This window comes from Onychomys torridus, chromosome 19 (genome assembly GCF_903995425.1).
Source record: "Onychomys torridus chromosome 19, mOncTor1.1, whole genome shotgun sequence".
Taxonomy (NCBI): Eukaryota; Metazoa; Chordata; class Mammalia; order Rodentia; family Cricetidae; genus Onychomys; species Onychomys torridus.
In genome coordinates this window covers 2,093,685-2,116,629 of record NC_050461.1, presented here as the reverse complement: position 1 = coordinate 2,116,629, position 22,945 = coordinate 2,093,685, and the positions used below count along the sequence as shown (strand labels likewise).

General features: G+C 36.5%; 1 protein-coding gene across 2 annotated transcripts in view; it reads right to left on the bottom strand.

Annotated features, from left to right (window-relative positions):
• The window catches only part of Grik2 (glutamate ionotropic receptor kainate type subunit 2), a 624,705-nt gene that overhangs the window by 375,419 nt on the left and 226,341 nt on the right, over positions 1 to 22,945 (bottom strand). For both annotated transcript variants that reach the window (XM_036168913.1, XM_036168912.1), the window contains exon 4: positions 21,159 to 21,416. In XM_036168913.1, the coding sequence (XP_036024806.1) occupies positions 21,159 to 21,416 (258 nt within the window). The remainder of the gene's footprint in view (positions 1 to 21,158; positions 21,417 to 22,945) is intronic.

Here is a 22,945-nt window from a genome sequence, read left to right as displayed (position 1 = left end):
GGTACCTCAGGAGTTATTTAGTAAAGTCACAAATAACATCTAGTAGGTAGATGCAAGAAATGCTGTTAAACATCCTATAATATACACACCAGCCCCCACAGCCAATAATCACCTGGCTTGGTAAAACAATACAGCAATGATCAGAACCTGTGGCCTAAGACACAGATATCTGTGATGCACTTTACACATCACTGTCTTATGTAATGCTATTTTCCATGCTGGATGATTCATGGGGTAGTTCCTAAGATATCTTGCCAATATACTTATGTATATTTTCCATGGCTGAATTTTTCTTTGCTCATCCTTTTGTAGTATGCCAGGGATTATTCATCCTTTGCTCAAAAAAATGCTGAATGGGTTGCATAATGTGCATGAAGCGTCTTCTTTATATTGATAGTAGACAGCTTCAGATAAAATCTATATCCTTTGTAAAACTAGAGATGAAATACACCATTTACTCATCTCTGCCTATTTCTTATTTTTTCCTGGCTATAGTTTTTTATGTCTCATAAAATAAAACTTGTGTGAAAATACGTTTCTTTTTTAAAAATTTTATTTTATAATTTAATTTAATTTTGCATATCAGCCATGCATTCCCCTCTCCTCCCCCTCCCTGCCCCTGCCTTCCCTCCAGACCTCCCCCCATTCCCATCTCCTCTAGGGCAAAGACTCCCCTGGGGATTCGGCTCAGCCTGGTAGATTCAGTCCAGGCAGGTCCATTCCCCTCCTTTCAGGCTGTGCAAAGTGTCCCTGTGTAAGCCCCAGGTTCCAAACAGCCAGCTCATGCACTAAGGACAGTCCAGGTCCCACTGCCTGGGTGCCTTCAAAACAGTTCAAGCTAATCAACTGTCTCACTTATCCAGAGGGCCTGATCCAGATGGGGACTCCTTGGATATTGGTTCATAGTTCATGTGTTTCCATTAGTTTGGCTATTTGTCCCTGTGCTTTTTCTAATCTTGGTCTCAACAATTCTCGCTCATACAATCCCTCCTCATTCTTGCCAATTGGACTCCTGAAGCTCCACCTGGGGCCTGGCCTTGCATCTTTGCATCCACTTCTCTCAGTCATTGGATGAGATTTCTAGCACGACAGTTAGGGTGTTTGGCCATCCAATCACCAGAGTAGGTCAGTTCAGGCTTTCTCTCGACTGACCATTGCCAGTAGTCTAAAGTGAAGGTATCTTGGTGGATTTCTGGGGATCTCTCTAGCACTTTGCTTCTTCCTATTCTCATGTCATCTTCATTGATCATGGTCACTTATTCCTTGTTCTCCCTCTCTGTTTTTGATCCAGCTGGGATCTCCTGCTCCCCTAAGCTCTCTTTCCCTTGAACCTTGCCCTTCATTACCCCCACTCACATCCAGGTTGTTCATGTAGATCTAATCCATTTCTCTGTGTCTTTCTTAGGGTCCTGTTTTCTAGGTAGCCGCCCTGGAGTTGTGAGTAGCAGTCTAGTCATCTTTGTTTTACATCTAGTATCCTCCTATGAGTGAGTACATACCATGTTTGTCCTTCTGAGTCTGGGTTACCTCACTCAGGATGATTTTTTTCTAGATCCATCCATTTGCCTGCAAACCTCATGATGCTATTGTTTTTCTCTGCTGAGCAGTACTCCATTGTGTATATGTACCACATTTTCTTTATCCATTCTTCAGTTGAAGGGCATCTAGGTTGTTTCCAGGTTCTGGCTATTACAAACAATGCTGATATGAACATAGCTGAGCAACTGCCCTTGTGGTATGATTGAGCATTCCTTGGGTATATGCCCAAGAGTGGTATAGATGGGTCTTGGGGGAGATTGATTCCCAATTTTCTAAGAAAGGGCCATATTGATTTCCAAAGTGGCTATACAAGCTTGCATTCCCACCAGCAGTGGAAGAGAGTTCCCCTTGCTCCACATCCTCTCAGGCATAAACTATCTTCAGTGTTTTATTTGTTTCTTGTTTTTTGCTTTGTTTTGTTTGGTTTTGGTTTTGGTTTTGTGAGACAGGGTTTCTCTGTAGCTTTGGAGCCTATCCTGGACTAGCTCTGTTGACCAGGCTGGCTTCAAACTCATAGAGATCCACCTGCCTCTGCCTCCTGAATGCTGGGATTATGGGCATGCACCACCACTGCCCAGCCTCTGTGTTTTTGATCTTAGCCATTATGATGAGTGTAAGGTGGTATCTCAGAGTCATTTTGATTTGCATTTCCCTCATGATTAGGGATGTTGAGCAATTCCTTAAATGTCTTTCAGCCATTTGAACTTCCTCTGTTGAGAATTCTCTGTTTAGTTCTATAGCCCATTTCTTAATTGGACTCTTGGGCATTTTGATATCTAATCTCAGGCATATGGGTGTGGGGGTAGGGTGTGAAGATTGCAGGGTCTGCCAGGGGTCTTGGAGAAGGGAAACCTTCCCAGTGGGGGGTGGAAGTGGTCCTGCCCTATGACCAGAACCTGGGGCCAAGTTGGGCAGGTCTTTCCCCGAATGGCTGGTGCCCAGGGTTGGGACCTAGGGGCAGGCCTCTCTGGGTATGGACCCAGGCACTCACCTCTGATCCAGATGGAGTTCTGGTCCAGATTACATTTCTTATAGTATTTGAGAAAAGTGTGGGTCATCAAAAATGAATGCTGTACAAAAGTTTGCAAGAGTACATCAACACATTCTGACTGCCTTATCATTTTGCTATCTCAAGTCAATTAGTTATAACACAGCTCCCCTTTGCAGAGATAGGCATTGAAAGATTCTTGTATAACATCAGTTGCCTATATATAGACACTTATTAATTTGTTATTATCCTTGATTTCTTCCTTATCTCTATCTGTTGTAAGTACAGGTTATCCCAAAGAATGTGAACATTGGAATTACCACTTTCAGTTTGAATCCTAACTGTGACATGTGTTAGTATTTTTTTCTCAGTTTCTTAATGTCATGATGACTCAATATTTCACATCTGCCTATATGAGGTCAGTGTAAGAGTTGTTATGAAAGGATGAAAATGAAGAACATATATGCTAACTGCTCAGGCTATAGTTGGCCCAGAGTAATTTTAATAGCTTCTGTTATGGTCATTATTGACATTTATCTCTCAAGTATTATAATTTTCTCTCTAAAATATTTTTATTTTTATCTCTTTCCTTCCAATCCTTGTTGACAGTTAAACATTTTATGTTAATTTTAATTTGTCAGAATTTTCCAACTAAGGTAGAAATATAATGTTAATTTCTCTATCTCTGAAGAAACTTAATGTACTGCAATGATAAAAGTTATAATCCAATCTCAAATTTCTGGGGTGAAATCTTCAGCAAATATTGAAAGTAGAAGATGAACATTATAAAAAAAATTGCAGTTTCAAGATACTAGAATTTGATTTTGTTCTGACTTTTTGTTAATGTATTATAACTGAAGTGTAAAAGTTTGATTAATGTTGACATGATGAAATCATCTTCCTAATCAACACAATAATCATTTCCATCACAGGGTCAAGGATTCCTCTTGTCTCTTATAATCATGTCTATTCTTAAGAAGATAAGGTTGTATGAATCAAACATATTTGGATTAATACAAGCAAATCTTACACTGTCTCATACATGTAAAGCATTAAATCACCAAGAAGAGAACCAGAACTTGTCTCTTAAAATCTCAGAAAGGGTTTTAATTGCATCAGAATTTCTGCTTTGGACTCAGAATTGAAAACTTATACTCAGGAATTCACTCAGCAAATTTTGTTTAACAATAAATAAGTAATAATTCATCAAAATATCAGCTTATAATGTTCTTATAATGAAAATTTTCAACTAATTTCATACACCTTTAAAGAACAACAATGCATTTAGTTGCAATGGAGTTTTGCATTATGCCACAATTTCATTGAATAGGCCAGGTGGTGGTGGCACACACCTTTAATCCTAGCACTTGGGAGGCAGAGGCAGGCAGATCTCTGTGAGTTCCAGGCCAGCCTGGTCTCCAAGCTAAGTTCCAGGACAGGCATGAAGCTACACAGAGAAACCCTGTCTAGGAAAAAAACCAAAAAAAAAAAAAAAGTTTTATATCTTAAAAGTGCCACAAAATTTAACTTTCCAGCCACTGGTGGCACATGTCTTTAATCCCAGCTCTCAGGAGGCAAAGCCAGGTGGATCTCTGTGAGTTCAAGGTCAGCCTGGTCTACAGAAGCCAGATCCAGGATATGAACCAAAACTACATTAGAAACCCTGCCTCAACATCCCACCCCAAAAAAATTTAACTTTCCATAAATAATATTTAGAAATTACAAAACAAATTATTTTGCATGTACTGTTTATAAGACACCACTTACTTGCACACCAACCTAATGACTGTTCAAAATATTCTGAGTATATTTCCCCATGGAAAATAGAAATCAATGATAACAAGCAGACACATCAGAAAGCCCACAGCTACAATCTTATGATTGTAAGCTGGACCACAACACAGCAACTACTATAGGAGAGAAAAAACTCCAGAGAACAGAGGAGAAGGGAGAGTTGGCAGAGAGCGGATGGAATAAAGAAGTAGAGAGAGAGAGATTACATAGTGCTCAGCTAACATAATTAAATTAACAAGTAATATGATGAATTAAACTTCTATATATTTAATGAGGTAAAAATCAAGATATTTTTATGGTTTTGGTAAGACTGTCACTTACCCATTTCAGGGACTAAAGAACATTAAGATTTTTGTTTCTTTCTAATCATTCATCTAACATCAACTGGTAGGATAAGTCTACACATTGTAGATTTTCCAGAAACTTCTTCTGGATATGTGCTTTCATCACCACTACCCATCATCAAAGTATGGAGGGAAGGATGTGATGGTTATCATTAGTGTACAAAATAAACTGATTCACCATGATGATTTATATTATTTGCCAATAAAAATCACATGGAATTAACTAGCTCCAGGGAATAAGATAATGGATTTCTGCTTTATGCATGAGAACATAATACTAATAATCAAACTATACTGACTTAGAAATTCTGTTTCTATACATGTTTGAAAATAATAATAAAGATATTTTGAACAAACATTTTCTATACCTAAACTAACAACCAGGGCTATTATATTTACTCAGAGAATAAACCATTTAGAATATAAATATTACTAAAGAAAATAAATCACTGATAAGTTCAAAAACACAATAATCAACATATAAAATTTATGCTGTCTAATTCAACAGAAAATATAATGAGGGAATGGGAAGACAGAAGGAGAAAGAAGGAATTGTTTAATGGCAAAGAAATCCAGTCTGACCACTGATCTCTGTTTATCCTTCAACCTGTGTGAATGTGGTTTGGTCTTTGCTGTAGTCTCAGGGCTTTTGTCAACACATGAGCAGTGTTACACAACAATTACATTGTCTTTTTTTTTTGTACATATCTTTGCCTCCTTATTTCTTAATATATTATGTAAGATTGGTTCTCTTTGAGTTTAGACTTGTTTTAAGATTTTACTTAACATTCATACGTGCATATACTGTATCTTGATCAAAATCCTCCAGCATCCTCGGCACTCTAATTCATCCCTCCTAACCTCATGTGCTCTCTTGATATCTTCAAAATCCACTGTTTTCTGTATGTGCATTAGTGTGTATTAGACACCTCTTGGTGTGTGTATCCTTGAAAAAATCTAATTCCCCCTCCCCAGCATCCATCAGTTGCTAACAACTTTTTGAATAGGGTGTGACTTCATGAGACCCTTCCTCATCCATGCTGGCATTTTAGCTGGCTTGGTCTTGTGAAATTTTTGTGCATGAGTCCCTGCCCCACTGAGTTCATGTGTGCAACTATGTTATCATGACCAAAATGATATTTAGATGTAGACATCTACTTCATCTCGTTCCTACATTCTTACTCCCCCTCCATCATGATGACTTCTGAGTTTCTGGGGACAGGAGGAATAATATAGACATCCCATTTAGAGCTGAGAGTGCTACAGTCTCTTATTCTTTGCATGTTAAGTAACATACTTCTTAAAGTATGCTTAAGGATTCATGCATCAGTGATCCTTACTTGTGTTTCCAATAGTATCTCATGGCATTTTCTAAACTGGCAACATTTGTCATTTTTGGCTCCTTGGTATTCCAGTCAGGTAGCTCTTTGACCTTTGTTCATATTATGAGAAAGAGAATTAGAGTTTGTCATTTATTACTGTATAATTAATAGAGTAATTGATAGGCTCTGTTAAGATTTCAAGTGCTGACTTAATTTTCTTCTTAATGCCAACTCAATTAGCTCAACTGGATAAAAAGTTCAGTGTGAAGATGGAAAGGAAGAATTTTTGAGCATTTGATTAGCAAATTACAATTTGCACTTTGAAAAAATTATCAAGAAATTAAATAATATTTATTTATAATGTTTGACAAAATAGCTATAAAAGTTATTTCAATACATAGGAGTTCTAAGTCTTTGGAATTTACATTTGACAATTTCTGCTACACATAGCTGAATAACATTTCCTTACACTTAAAATTAATAAAAAGTGATTTTACATTTATTTATCTGGGGATATAGGGGCACATGTAGAGGCTACACAACAATAGGCAATCAGTTCTTTTTTTCTACCACATGACTTTTTGGTCTTGAACTCATGCTGTCAGGTTTCTTGTAAAATGCCTTTACCCACTGAGCCATCTCACACCCCATACATGTTGTTTTAAATAATTCACAGACAAGAATATTTAACAGAATTGGAGTTATATAGTATGGAAGTTTATACAATTAAAATAAGTATTCTACAAAAGTGACTGATAATTCTGCCAATATCAAATCATTATAAAACCAACCATTCTATTGGCATAAACACAAACATGTGTATCAATGAATCAAATCAAAGATCCTGACATTAATCCACACACCTATGAACACCTGATTTTTGACAAAGAAGTCAAAACTGTACAATGGGGAAAAAAGTATCTTCAACAAACAGTGTTGGTATAACTGGATAGCAGCATATAGAAGAATGCAAATAAATCCATATCTATTACCCTGCATAAAACTCAAGTCCAAGTAGATCAAAGACCTCAACATAAATCCAATTACACTGAACCTGATCGAAGAGAAAGGGGAAGTAGCCTAGAACACATTGGCACAGGAGACCACTTCCTAAATATAACACCAGTAGCACAGACACTGAGAGCAACAATTAATAAATGAGACCTCTTGAAATGGAGAAGCTTCTTTAAAGCAAAGGACATGATAAATAAGACAAAATAGCAGTCTACAGAATGTGAAAAGATCCAGTCCTACATCTGGCAGAGGGCTGATCTTTAAAATATATAAAGAACTCAATAAATAAGACATCAAAATACCAAATAATCCAATTAAAAATGGGGTAGAGATCTAAACAGAGAAATCTCAACAGAAGAATCTCAAATGGCTGAAAGACACTTATAGAACCTACATCCAGTGACTGATGAAAGCAGATGCAGAGACCCACAGCCAAGCACTTGGTCAAGATCCTAGAGTTCAGTTGAACAGAGGAAGGATTATAAGAGCAGGGGGTGGGGGTCAGAATTATGATGGAAAAAACCACAGAAATAGCTGATCCAAGCTAGTAGATAGCTCATGGACTCTGAACTGACAGCTGGGGAACCTGCATGGGACCAAACTAAGCCCTCTGAATGTGGGTGAAAGTTGTGCGGCTTGATGTGTTTGTGGGTCCCCTAGCAATGGTACCAGGACTTATCCTAGATACAGGAACTGGCTTTTTAGAGCCCATTCCCTATACAGGTGGGAGGGGCTAGGTCCAGCCCCAATTTGGTGTGCCAGGCTGTGTTCACTCCTCAAGAGAGGCCTTACTCTCTATGAATAGGGGTTGGGGTGGGATGGAAGTAGATGGGGAGAGCAGGAGAAGAGGAAGGAGGGGGAACAGAGGTTGGTACATAAAAGGAAAGAAAAGTTTTTACTAAATAAAAAGATTATAAAAAATTTGCTCAACATCTTTAGCCATCAGAGAAATGCAAATCAAAATTACTCTGAGATACCATCTTACATCTGTCAGAATAGCTAAGATCAAAAACATTGATTACAGCCTATGCTGGAAAGGATGTGGAGAAAGGGAAACACTCCTCCATTGCTGGTGGAAGTGCAAACTTGTACAGCCACTTTGGAAATAAGTATGGTAGTTTCTCAGAAAACTGGGAATCAATCTACCTCATGATCCAGCAATACAACTCTTGGGCATATACCCAAAGGATGCCCATTCATACCCCAGCACATTTGCTCAACTATGTTCATAGCAGCATTATTCATAATAGGCAGAACCTGGAAACAACATAGGTGCCCCTCAACTGAAGAATGGATAAAGAAAATGTGGTATAATTACACAATGGAGTACTACTCAGCTGTAAAAAACAATGACATTATGAAATTTGTAGGCAAAAGGATGGAACTAGAAAAAAAAAAAAAAAACATCCTGATTGAAGTATAATAGACCCTGAAAGACAAACATGATATATACTCACTCATAAGTGGATATTAGATGTAAAGCACAGGATAACCAGGCTACAATCTGCAACCCCAAGGAATCTAGGTAACAAGGAGGACCCTAAGAGAGACATGCATGGATCCCCAAGGAAAGGGAAATAGATAAGATCTCCTGAGTAAATTGGGAGCATGGGAAGAGGGGGAGGAGGTAAGGAGAGGTAGCAAGAGAACATGAGGGAATGGCATGGTTGAGTTGGGGGAGGGACAGAAAAGGAGAGCAAAAATAGAAACCCATTATGGGACTAGGGTGAAAACTGGTGCTAGAATAATTCCCAGGAACCCATAAGGATGATCCCAGATAAAACTCCAAGCAATAGAGGAGAAGGTCCCTGAACTGTCTGTCCCCTGTAACCAAATTGGTAAATACCTTAATTGTCATCATTGAACCTTCATCCAGTAACTGATGGAACCAGATGCAGAGATCCACAGCTAAGCACTGGGTAGAGTTCCTGGAGTCCAGTTGAAAAGGGGAGGAGGGATTATATGAGCAAAGGAGACAAGATCATGATGGGGAAAACCCACAGAGATAGCTGACCCGAGCTAGTTGGAGCTCACTGACTCTCAACTGACAGCTAGGGAATCTTCATGGGACTGAACTAGGTCCAGTGAATGTGGGTGACAGTTGTGTGGGTTAGGTAGTTTGTGGGGTCCATGGCAGCAGGACCAGGATTTATCCCTAGTGCATGAACTGGCTTTTTGGAGCCCATTTCCTATGGAGCAATACCTTGCTTAGCCTGGATACAAGGGGGAGGGGCTTGGTCCTGCCTCAACTTGACTTTGTTAACTCCCCATGGGAGGTGTTACCCTCTTTGAGGAGTGGATGGGAGTAGGGGTAGGGGAAAGGTAGAGGGTGAGCTTGAGGAGGGGGAGGAAGGAGGAACTTTGGTTGGTATGTAAAATGGAAAAAAACTTTTAAATAAAAAAGAAGAATTAAATAAACAAATAAAACAATTCTAAGTTTGGTAAAAATTCATAGCTGCGTTAACAAATGATACCATTGTGTGATGTATTGATAGGATTATCTTATTATCACTTATTTCTAAAAATGTGAAAATGCATGATTGGCAAGATCTTATAGATCACATATTTAAGTTACTCAATCACCTAAGACCTTGGGAAAAACTTGCCATACCACACCTCTTCCTTGCCAAACTACAAAATAGAAGTAAAGCTAAAAAGCTGTGTTTTAATTAAGACTTTCTAATAATTTTATTACAGGCTAAAATAAGAAAAACACTGGCAAGAGTCAACCATTCCACAAAGAGCAAGGACTGACGCAAGACCGGACAACTCTTTAGAAGAGCAAGCTGCGTTATTTTGTCTAAATATTTTGGAATGCTTTTACTTTCACCATCATTGTTGTGACCAAAAATGAATAATCTGGAGAAATAAAGGCCAAGCAATTACATGCTTCCAGGCAGATACTTACAACACCATCATCACATTTCATTGACTAAAGATGTTTACTTAGCTCATTTTATACTTAATTTATACATTAAAGAAGTGCAACACAGTACAGTTTAGAAGGAGAGATAACCATGTATTTGGAAGCATTGGCAATGCCTACACTACTTATTTATATTTCCTGCTGCAAATGTAAACCCTTATTTACATATACTTAAACCTACAGTTACTAATTTATAAAGGTTAAATGGGAAAACCCTAGTTTTGTTTTGGTTTCTTGTTTGTTTGTTTGTTTTTACTTCTTTATTGACTCTTTGGGAGTTTCACATCATGCACCCAAATTCTGTTCACCTCCCAGTTCCCCATATCCTCTCCTTATCCCTGCCATGCCTACCCATATAAGGAAACAAATCAAAGTATGCAAGCAAGCAGACAATGTAAAAGCAAAAATAAAAACAGAAACAAAAAACTAGCAACAACAACAAAAAAGCCACTTCAACAGAAAAATCTTTACTTCTTCTTTCCTCCTTCTGCAAGACATCTTCATTTGTCCTGATGGCAATGGAGGCTTTGGTCTGACATATAGTACACCTCTTTGACCCATCAGTTTACTGGCAAATGATTAATGAGTCAGTGGCCTGGTTCAAGGCCCCTGGTTTCTGGGACACCATCATCACTGGACCCTCACGGGAATTCCTCTGGGATATCTTGTGACTGTCACAAGACTCAGAGACTCAGAGTTCCCCAGGACCAGTCCCTTTGGTCCTATCAGACTTTGTATTTTTATTAACATCTAGGGTTAATCAGCATTTTGTTTATAACACAATAGTTTTTTATGCACTTAGTGCATTCACACAAAAATTATTTTTTAAAATTTTTTTAAATTTTTAATTTTATTTTATTTTGGTTTTTTTTTGAGACAAGGTTTCTCTGTGTAGCTTTTTGAATTTCCTTGAACTCATTTTGTAGACCAGGCTGGCCTCAAACTCACAGAGATCCACCTGCCTCTGCCTCTTAAGTGCTGGGATTAAAGGCGTGCGCCACCACCACCCAGCTAAATGTGTGTTTTTGTGTGTCTGTGTGTGTGTTAGAAACATGACTCCATGTGGCAGGTTTGTTTATATTTTTGTTTGTTTGTTTTACTTTCTGTCTTCTCAACAGAAAACAATGCTGACACCAAATAGACACTTTATAGTTATTTGTGTAGTAACCAAAAACACAAAGGATGAAACACATAATTGGTGAGTTAATTACAGCATCATCAGAAATCCCAAGTCTGGGAAATGGACATGGCCTCATATCTGCTCAGTGGGCTACATGGCTATGAAAAATAAACTTTTATCACTAATAACGTTGTATGATACAAACCACAAACAGAGATGCCAGCTCACATGAGCACCTCTGGAGCAGCAAGGGAATATTGCTTCACAAGATTATTGGGAAGTGAATCATAAAAGGAAATGTAGGTAAAAAGACAGGAAAAGACTTGAAAAGATAGAAAAACTGTTCATAGGAAAGAGAATGAAAGAAAAGAGCACTATGGGTAATGAAGGAAAATTATTTCAAATAATGCCACAATGCAGTGTGGAGAGAAGGAACACCAGAGAAGTGAAATTAAAGGGAGGGATTGATGGAGGTTGGAAAAGCCATGATGAAGAACTCATTTCTAAGATATAAACAAGCTTTGAGTTGGGGAGTAACATCAAGTGTCAGGCAAGGCCTAACTCAAGTAGTAAGCAATCATTATCAATAACAAGAAACAGGGTTGAAGAAAAGAAGTAATTCTGAAAATAACCAGAGGCAAATGAGAAGAAATAACAATTATTGGTGACCAATTAGAGATAAAATAATAATCTTGAATTATCACTAAGAATCAGGTTGAGACAACTTGACAAATGGGGAAACTCATAGGAAAATACAAGTTTTGTGGTGTTGAGTGACTAGGTTTATATGTTGGTTTACACATATCTGTGGGTTTTTGAAAATGGAGAACTGGATGCCTAGACCTTTGGCATCAGGGATAGATTTGTGAGTGTGTATCATGTATATGGAAGGAGGCAAGGGTTACACAAGATGTTTTATGGAGAGGAAGGAAGGAGGTGAGAAATGAAAAAGACTAGAAATAAACCCTCAGATAGCATGGGCATTTAAAGAACAAAAGTATGGAGTTTAAGGGTAAAGACTGAGGGATTTCACTCTGAACTATCAATGCTATCTTCATGGCTAAGACAATACCCACACCAGTCACCTTCATGACTGAGTAGATGACCTTAGTGAAAACTACAATATTTGGTGAGTTTGAGTCACAGTCATAGTCACAGTCAATGTCATAGTTCCTGGTTAGACACTGTCCTTCTTGAGACAAGTCTACCATCATGTAGAAGTCAACCAATAAGACAACCTCTGGCATAGCACAGCATGTTCTACAGGGATCATTCTCACTTTGTTAGTGATGTCATCTCCCAAGATGAGCACTTTCCATTCCAAATCCTGGAGTGGAATCTGCAACTCTTGGATCTCATCTTGGAACCAAGTTTTGTGGACCATATTAAGGAAATACTAAGTGTGGTCTTCACCTCTGACCACTGGAAGATAGTAAGTATATGTGATCCAGGTCCTATGTTGCAGTCCCAGATTCTATTGGCTCTCTTCTGCTGTATACTCCAGCCTCAAGGTTTGAGACTTGGAGGGAATTATCATTATATATGAATATCAAGGCAAAGCAACCCCAGTGCTCTTCTCTGCTGATGGCTAGGCTAAACTACTTGCTGTACAAACAATATGGTGTAGTGGGTGACCATTGGTAACCACAAGAGTTCATGTGAGTTTTAGCAATAAAAATTGGTTTTCTGAGAAAACAGACAAAAAGAGCATGAAAATGAGTGTGAATGGCTGAGAATGAGACACAAGGAGGAAAGAGTGAAGGCTCCCAGACCAAGCTGGAGAGTCTCCTTTTTACACTCAACAATATAAAGAACCTGTCAGGTACATCACTGAGATCATTCAAGTCCTTTTCTTCCGACTGGGCTACACAGAGACAGAAACAAACCAGGACAAGAGGGAGGGGGAAGGAAACAAAACTTGTACTTTCAGTATTTTTAAATATGGGAAAACCTAGGTCTAGGGGAAAACCTAGGTCTAGGGGAACAGCCATTGTCTTTCTGTCACTGCTGGAATTATTATCCTTCACAATATCTTTGTCTTCTACAACTAAGGTAAAAATTACTCATCATTGAGGCTTCTATAAAACTTCCTTATATTTTTGGACCAAAGTATGTTTATTATATATAAGAGATTTTGTTTTGTCTTATAATATGACATGTTTTAAAAATATTGAAAAATTTAAAGAATTTTTCCTATATCTAAAATAACACCATGTAATCAGACCCTGGGAAATAATATTATAAGTAATTCTGTGCTTTGAAAACTGGGATTAAAAAGAAATCCAAGTTCAAACATAACCAACTCTGGAAACAGTACTATGTCAGACTATGTAATCAACTATATCCAAATAATTAGGTTTAACTTGTAACTGCTAATTGTATTTGAATTTGGAATTATAGAATACTGCAATTATAGCTTTGTGCTAAAAATGTACAACATATAATCATCTTAGACCTAAATTACCCCACTCCATAAAATTATTTGGTTCTATGTTACACAATACAAAAATTGCTATATTATTCAAATTAGTATCTTCTAGGAATATATATTTTAAAATTAACTTACTCTATTGAATCCCTTTATTGTATTTTATCCCATTTAAATGTAATGTTTAGATAAAACAAAAATCATTCTCCTCTATTAATGGACTTTTATCTTATTTTATGAACTAACCTTAAAATACTTTAAGATGTATTTAGAACACAATGTATAAATATACTCCACCCAAATTAGTACTAAAACACTGGCTGTTGCTTAAGACAAAGTTCTAGGGCTTCTTTGTGATGATTGTATCATAGAAACAAATTAAAGTTAAGTATTCGAAATCCCAAACTAGGGATGGACTTTTAATCCCTAACTACACAAATTTATATTCTTCTCTTTAGTCATTCACATTCTACTTCACTTCCATGACTGCGCACTCACTAGCAGAACTCTGGTCTCTCCTATACTGTGAATCCACCCTACTTTGAATAGTGATTGTTCTTATTTGCCCTTACTACAAAGTCATTGGGATAAAAAGTGGGGTAGATGTCAATAGGAGTTCTATGTGCTCACAGTAATTCTTTTCTTTAAAGATACTATGCAGGATGTCTTTACAATGCAGGAGGTCATTTCATTAAAAAGCAAACAAGCCTTGAGAGAACTTAACACTGCTTCTCACTTTTCTTAAGCCTCTTTTCTTGCTTTTTTCTCCATTAATCTAATTTTCTACTGTTTTAGCCAGGTACAGTTATTGCATTAATACATCTTCATCCCTTCTTCCACAATCTGCTCAGTACTTTTGGAGTTTATATGCTTTAAGTATTAGAAATCTCTCTGTTGCCTTACTGTAAACTCCATTTTAAATGAAACATTTCCCCTTTTCCAATCTGAAGTTATTTTTATTTGTTTCCAACCTATTCCCATTTATAACTCAGTATTCCTAATGCATTCTCCACAATGCAACTATAAAATCTTTATTACAGATGGTACTGATCACACCATGGCCTTACTAAAAAATAATGGCAAAATGAATTTAAAAAGTAAACAAAATAAATTCAAATTTCGTGGTATAACATTATTCAACAGAGTTGGTTCTGAGTTCTAGAATTGACTGATTAGATCTAAAACCAAGATCAATATTCTTCTGTAACTTGCCAAATTACTGCATATAGACTTTCTATAACAAAAACAGTAGCAGTAGTATTTTCCTCTTCATACAATGTAACACATAGCCTCTCAATTGCTACAGGTTTATAAGCATCTACAATGTGTGTTCAGTGAAGCACTTAATAATTTTATGAATCGTGTCAACAATCCTATGGAGTATATATGATCTTCAGCTTAAAAATCACCAGACTCATGGTTTCAAAGGGCAAGTAACTTACTGACAACTACAGAGGAGTGCAGCATTTTATGTAGAATTTTATGAAACCAAAGATCATAGCACCCACATCATTCTCTGTTCCTAGCTAGATGCTTCTGCTCTAGCTCCCTTTCTCGACTTCTTGGTGCATGATCAGAAATTAAATTGTCATCTATAAAATGCTCAGTTGTGGTTTGGAAGGTAGGCTCATATCATACAAACATCACAGACACTGTTATACCCATGCAGAAGGTGTAGGACAGGGAAGTGGGGTAAGGGCAAGTAGAACAGTATGTGAGATGCTCTTGGTAATCTATCTCCCTTAGCCTTTTGTACGAATTTCCCCTCATCTTTCCTCCCCCTCAACCTCTTACACTGAAGTGCCTGCAGCCCCTGGCTTCCTGGGTCATCTATACATTTGCAGACACCTTGTTCTCCAGTTGAGATGCTTCTATTTCCCCTACTGCAATAGTGAGGGAGAAATCAAGCAGCATTGCAGAACTTCCTCTGCCCTTGCCAAGGTACTGTGAGCCCCTCTACTGAGCACTCACACACAAGAGGTTTTCCTCACCTTTCTCTGAGCTTGCTGCACTAAAGGAGTACTGTGGTCATTGAATCTCCTCCCTGCCTTTTGCCTCAGCTCACAGAGGCAAACTTTTATCCATAATCTGTGCCCTCTGCCCCATGTGATTTATAGAACAATTATCTATGATTTTTTGAATAAATAAACACACACTTAATTATAATTAAAATGTATATAAATGAAATTCACATTCATTTCCTTTTGAAATAATGGAAGAAAACTGTGTGTACCTCAAAACATTTGCTGAATCTATTAATATTTAATAGATATTTCAAAGTTACTAACTATATTAACTTTGGGCAGATTACCTAACTCACTGAAGTTCCCTCTTTTTCCTCTTTTTTTTTTTTTTTTTTGGTTTTTTGACACAGAGTTTCTCTGTGTAGTTTTGGTGCTTGTCCTGGATCTCACTCTGTAGACCAGGCTGGCCTCAGACTCACAGAGATCACCTGGCTCTGCCCCTGAGTGCTGGGATTAAAGGCGTGTGCTACTGCTGCCTGTTGAAGTTCACTTTTTTCTAAGCAGTTTACACAAGAACATTGTAATGTCTTCCTTCATACCGTAAGTTATCACTAAGTTACTTTTGTGTGTTGAGCTATTTTAGAAACTTATGATAAAATAAACAGTCTCAGAGTCTATTCTGTTTAGATGAAGATTTATTCAGAAATAGAGCCAGGGAAACCAACACACAGTGAGAGTTACTATGTGCTTTTAGGATAAATTGGGAGAATTTTTCAGACATCAGAAAGAGGACCAGAGAAGCCTTTCTTTGAGGATATTAAAGCTAGATAGTCCGTGAAAATGTGCACACACTGGTATGTTTATCCCATGGTCAGGAGTTGACCAGAATTAGTGCTTTCCATATGAACAGAATAATATGTTTAGCAGTGGAAAGAAGTTTAGTAGTTCCATTGTAAACTTAACTTACAAAAGTTGAGTTGAGCATTTAAATTCAAATGTCAAGAAAGAAATTTAAAATCAAGATTACTTACAGAACTTCTTTTAATGTTTTGGCTGCTGATGGGAAAAAATCCCCCAGCAGTGAGTAACACTGCCTATGTAATAAGTCAGATCAGGCCAAATTAGTAAATCCAAGTTCAATGTGAGCAGAGCATTCCTGGATGGTCCCAGAGGAGAAGACATGAGGGAAAACTGTGAATGGAAGTCTTGGCCAGATCTTAAAACCTTCCAGGGGTGGAGCTGCTGTTTGGTGGTCTTCTCAGGGGCAGCTGGAGGGAAGGGCTGCTGCTTAGCACCCTGAGGATGGGGTATAATTGGAGGTGTGAGACCAGAGTGCAGAATCGGGTCCCTGAGTTGGAGGTCACCAATATCCCAACGTTTTTGGGTATATATGATTGCCTGTTGGGTTTGCACCTAAACAGCTGCATTTTGGAGCCCAAAAAGTTAGTAAGGGGAGAATCAACCAGAATTTCATTATTAAAATTATCCTAAGTGAAGTTTGAGACTAGATTATCGACACAAAATTGATTAGATTGAAATTGAAATTGAAAATTCAGTTAGATCGTGTACAATAAGTAACAAACACCATGAGAGATGATGCCTCTTTTGACCTAAAAGTAGCTCGACAAGGAAGACAGTAGATTTGAGAGAACAGAGCAGTGAAGACTGGCAAATGAGACTTGATTGTGGACCCCAAGGAACGAAGGAATTGAGGAAGATATTCATGTTTGTAGGGCTGCTGCTGGGCAGGAGGCCGAGCTAGGAAGCTGGCCAGATGAAATGATAACCTGTTTCCTTCGGGACTCAGAGAATTGTTTTTGAAGATTGAGAAAAATAATTTATGACAGAATTTACATAATATCTGATGCATGATAGCTCATCTGTAGTCAATCCTATCCCCTTATTCTCTTTTCCAATGTTTTCCAGTAATTTAGCAGCAAGCTGGGATAGAATCCTAGGGTTCTGCTTACCAGCCCAGAGTTCTTTGTTAATGGACTGCTGATCTATAAACAAAGATGAAACATAGGAATTTTAAAGCAAATATTCACAACTTATCCTGGAATTGCTTACAACTGACAGCTATCCAATTTATTTTTAGTTTATATTTAAAATGAATCATATGTTCCAAAATGACTGACAGAAACATAGCTTTGTTTCTGAAGCCAATTCATTTCCATCATTTTTGGACACCATTCAGAGCTATAACAGACTTTCATGGTGTTTAAAAGCATTCATCCAGGACAACAACAAATGCTAATTATCATAAAAAAATAGCCCTGCTAACATTATTTTAGTAAGTCCTCCTAGTCAAGAAATACATTTCATCTATCATCTATCTGTTTCGGGTGTGGGAGCAAGAACTGGATGAAATTATCACGTATCAAACTGGACAATACAACCAAGTGGAAATGAATATAAATAGGAGATAGCATATGCAATAAATAGGTCTGGAAAAAGGAACATGTAAATAAAAACAGCACATTTATATCCTTCAGTAAGCAATTGATACATCAGTCCACAATAAGGCCAATACTATTTATCTCGACAAATGAGGCCCCTTTCTGTCCATAGTCCTGACTATAATTGCATTTCTTCCACAACTTCAAATTGTATTCTACTCTATTTGGGCAATACACATTTTTTTAAAAAATTCTACCAATAGTAATTTGAGAGATCAAATTACATGCAACAAAATTTTATATGCTCAGGAAAAGACTTTACTCACAAATCATTTCTATTATATAAAACAATGAAAACCAACTTCTCAAAAGTAAAATTTTAAACTTCAAAAAGATTAATAATATATTCCTTTACCAATGTAATTAGCTAATCAAAAATAGTACAAAGTTTGAATAATCAAATGTCCATTAATTAGCAAAAAAGCATGAGAGTGGAATCTTTGTCCCCTGAACTGGCCTAGGATCATATCTATAACTGTCATTACTAAGCATCAGGTACCAAATCAACATGTGTGAACTAGTTGTTGCATAAAATAGAAAATCCATAATTTTTTATCTTGAGGCTTTAAAGACACACTTATTCTATAAACCTATAATTTCTTTAATATTAATATAAATTATTTATAAAATTAAATACTTCTGAAATGTCTATGTAACTTTTAAAATAATTAGGTGACAAAGCATCTTCTTTTAGGTGGAGTAGGTGGATTTAGACACAAGGTTTTACTCTGTATCACAGGCTATACTTGAATTTGCTGTGTAGTCCAGGCTGACCTCAAACTAGTGGTAATATTACCCATACATATGTTTGGATTTCAGCCAAGAGACAGTACCATGCCTAAATTTAAAGCTTTAAACAGGAATTTTAAATGTTTTTAATAAACTTTATTTGAGGTCAAGGTCTCTACAGTTATGTAAATGTTATTGACTATATATATTGTTTATTTAAATTTATACTAGGGACGGAAATATTTAGAATATTATTTCTAGATTAGAAAAAGTAATTGCATATGAACCTTCACCAATTATAGATATTAACTGGTTACAAATTCTCTTGTTTCTTTGTTCACTTCCTCAAGATGAACATTTCCACATAAATGTGGATACATCGTATGGCTTTTTGTGGTGATATATTGTATGCTCCAATAAAGCTTGCCTGAGGATCAGAGGACAGAACCAGGCACTAGATTAGACATAGAAGCCAGACAGTGCTGGCACACACCCTTAATCCTATCACTCAGGAGGCAGAGATCTGCCTGGATCTCTGTGAGTTCAAGGCCACACTGGAAACACAGCTAGGCAGTGGTGGCACATGCCTTTAATCCCAGTATTGGGAAGCACACACGGCTTTAATCCCAGGAAGTAACAGCAGAATGGAGAAAGGTAAATAAGGTATGAGGAAAGAGGAACTAAAGCAGTTCAGCTGAGACCCTTTCAGATGAGGACTCAGACAAGATAGGCTGAGGACATTACCATGGTGAAGTTGACTGTGGCTTGCTCTGCATATCTGATCTTTCACCCCAATATCTGGTTCTGGGTTTTTTATTATATGAACTTTTAAGATTCATGCTACACCTTTTCACACTTCAATCTTTTGCCACTTCCTTTCTAATTATAAACAGTATGAAAATAATTAATACAAAATAGAGCATGCAATTATGCATATGTATATATAAATGTTTCCACATGTAAAATTAAGTATATATGCTGTTTAGGCAGCATATACTCAAATTTGTCAAGATAGAACAGAGAAATAACCTCATCTACTTTCTATACATGTGCATATAACTATCTATGAGCATAAACAACAGTGGGCTAATTTGTATCTGAAGATTCTCCAGGTATTCCACATATGCAAACACAGGAGAACTGTTAATACACAGTCTGTTAAGAGAGCTTTGGCAATTACATGAAGGAAATTATTTGGAGGGAAAAATAATAAGCTTAATAAGTCTAATTTAAGTTAAAAGACCCATTAAAACTGCTTTTGATTTTTAAATATTTTATTGATAAATGTATAAGCTAAAATTAACAATATATATTTTTTATTTTTCAAAAGCATGAATAAGATTATTAACTTCTAATAAGGCTAGCTCTGTCTTAGTTCAGTGAAATATGTTTAAAACTATTTTCATTGTTTTTCCAACCTTGAAACTCTGTTCTCTTAGCCAAGTTTCTCTCTGTCCATTTGCATTGACAATTTCATTATAAAATGGATAAATTTCTACACAAAGTTTTGTTCATGGCAAGAATACAAAGTGAATGGGAACAAAGCATGTTCCTGCCATATTTGGAGAGAATTTAAATTTAAATAAATTTCAATCTCAATGTAAATTTGAAGGCATAGTGAAAAGGCCTAAAATAAAATGTTTTGCATTCTAATTTAAAGCAATATTTAGAATACTGAAAAATATCCTGAAATGAAATTGATTATCATGATAAACATAACAACTACTTTGCCAAAATAACTGTCAGCACAAAACTACACATTTGATTTTACTGCTAATTTCTTATGTGTTCTAAGATTTGTTTTAAATTAATAATTAAAGATAACAATCAACCATCATTAATATTCATTAAAACAACATAACACAGACAACCACTGTAGAGAAACATTTATTAAACTATTCTTAGGCAGTGGCATGAATAGTCTTTCACTAAAGTCTATATATAATTCTAATTTTTAAGTTTCTAATTGTGTCTACACAAAAGCAGTCCCCAAAATTTTAAGTATTTTAATGCTATAATTTGTTTGACATTTTAGAAAACCAAAAGTTTCAATTTCAGCACACTACTTGAAGATGTGGATTTTATTACTCACTATACACATCATTTGCATAAAACAGAAGAAAATTTATGCCAAAATTATAAATTTCTTGATGTTGACTGTGTATCATGAAACGTTTCTGTAGAAAACTACTCAATCTAACTGAAATTATTTGTATAATATATTAACCCAATACCCATATTAACTCTGTTTTCAATGTGTGGTTCAAAATCCTGATACTTAACTTCATAAGGACAAAGAAAATGTATGTGATTTGGTTGTGATTTTTCTGGAACAAGTGTTGACATTTGGCTCCATATATCGTTTAGTTCTTTCACATAAACACAACAACAACAATAATAATAAATTAATAAGCAACAACAAAATTAAACTAATAAAAAAAAAAAAAAAAACCTCAGAAGACTAGCAAGAACCCAGGATGCACGCCAGAAAATAACATGCTGAAAACAGCCACAGGGGGTGCTGCCCTTACCCGCGCTGTCGTCGTACACAACTGTGACGGTTTTCCACTTGAAGAACTGAACCAGATCCAAGATGGCACGGCTAAGGGAAGAGAAGTCCGGGTAGAGACTGACGTAGAAGGAATCCTTGTTGTCTGACACCTGGTGCTTCCAGCGGGTCTGTATGTGAGGAACCCCCAAGGCATTGCAGATGGACTGCACTGCATTTGCTGACGAGCTGTGTGAAGGCCCAAAGATAGCAGCCACCCCAAGTGACAGCTGATCACAAGCTGAAGAGGAGAAAGGAGTCTCTTAATAAGGAGAGGGAAGGAAGGCGTGAACTGCTATTAAACCCCAAAGATTTCTTCCTGGTAAAGATCTTTCTTCTTTAGTATAAATCTATAAATCTGCATTTCATTAATTTTACATATGTAAATCTCATATATATATGAGATTATAATTACATCATTCCTCTCTTCCCTTTCTCCCTCCAAACCTTTTCCCATGTTCCCCTCCTCTCCTTTGATTTCAAATTCATGGCCTCCTTTTTTTTTTTTTAAATGGTGTGTGTGTGTGTGTGTGTGTGTGTGTGTGAATTCCTAAATAGACAAATAAAACCTGCTCAGTCCATATAATGTTACTTCTATGTGTGCTTCCTAAGCTGACCATTTGATATTGGGTAGCCAATTGGTGTGCTGACCCCAGGGAGACTTCCTGCCGCTTGCTCTCAGCTTTCCTCAGTTGACTGTAGTCAGGTCAGGGCTGAGGTCTCATGAACTTACAACTACATATTTTCAGTTTATTAAAAGAAAGTTTATTCAGCCAATTTCATGGAAACCAAACTTGAAATAATTCTATGAATAATGTCATGGAAGGGTTGCAAAAAAAAAATAAACGAATAAAAGGAATATTCTTAGCATAAAATATGTGATGCATGAATACCTAAGCATAGACAATTTAAAATTAGGTAAAATTTAGTTGCAAAAAACACTTGCTTATGCTTCCTTTAAAAATTCTATATGATACAACAAAATTGATTTTAAATATACTGACTATTTTCCAAATAATGATAAGAACTCTAAATCAGTGATAGACCAATTCTGAAATCATACTCAAAAGAATAATTCATATACTTTGAGACCAATGGCTTTCCTTCACTTGTTTTTTGACAAATCAAAATCCAAGACAAGCTGAAAACACTTGGAATCATCCTGTACTTTTAAACAACAAAGGAGTGTTTGTTTGTTTGTTTGTTTTCATTTGATTAGCTTTTGAGAACAGGTTTTCCTCTGCTGTCCAGGCTGGCCTCCTCCACAGAGATCTCCTGCCTCCAGCGGAGTTAGATAGGATAGCGGAATTGTGCTACCTACCTAGCTAAGAAGAGACTGAAAGTATTTTATAAATCAATTAGTAATTCAATTATAAAACATCAAAGTAGTCATTGACGGAACAAAGCAATATAATCTATGAAATATAGAAGAAAACAAGCATCAGAAAAAAGTTCCAAAATTTACCATCTAAATTCTTTTCAGACAAAAATGATTAAAAATGCTTTTAAATGTCTCAGTTGGTTACTCTTTTAAAGTTAATCATCAGTGTCATGACCACTGTGTGTATTTGTAGCAATTCTAGAAGATCACTCTTCTTGTTCTCATTTCTTTATAACCTAAGCAATAATAACTCAATAAACAAGATGCAAAAGATAGCATTCACCCTTTTTACATGTGCAAAGAAAGTTACTTATTTGAGTTTTCCTAGTTCTAGGCCAGATTCCAAATGAGTTTTTAATGGATCTGGTAAATTTCTTATAATATTTTAT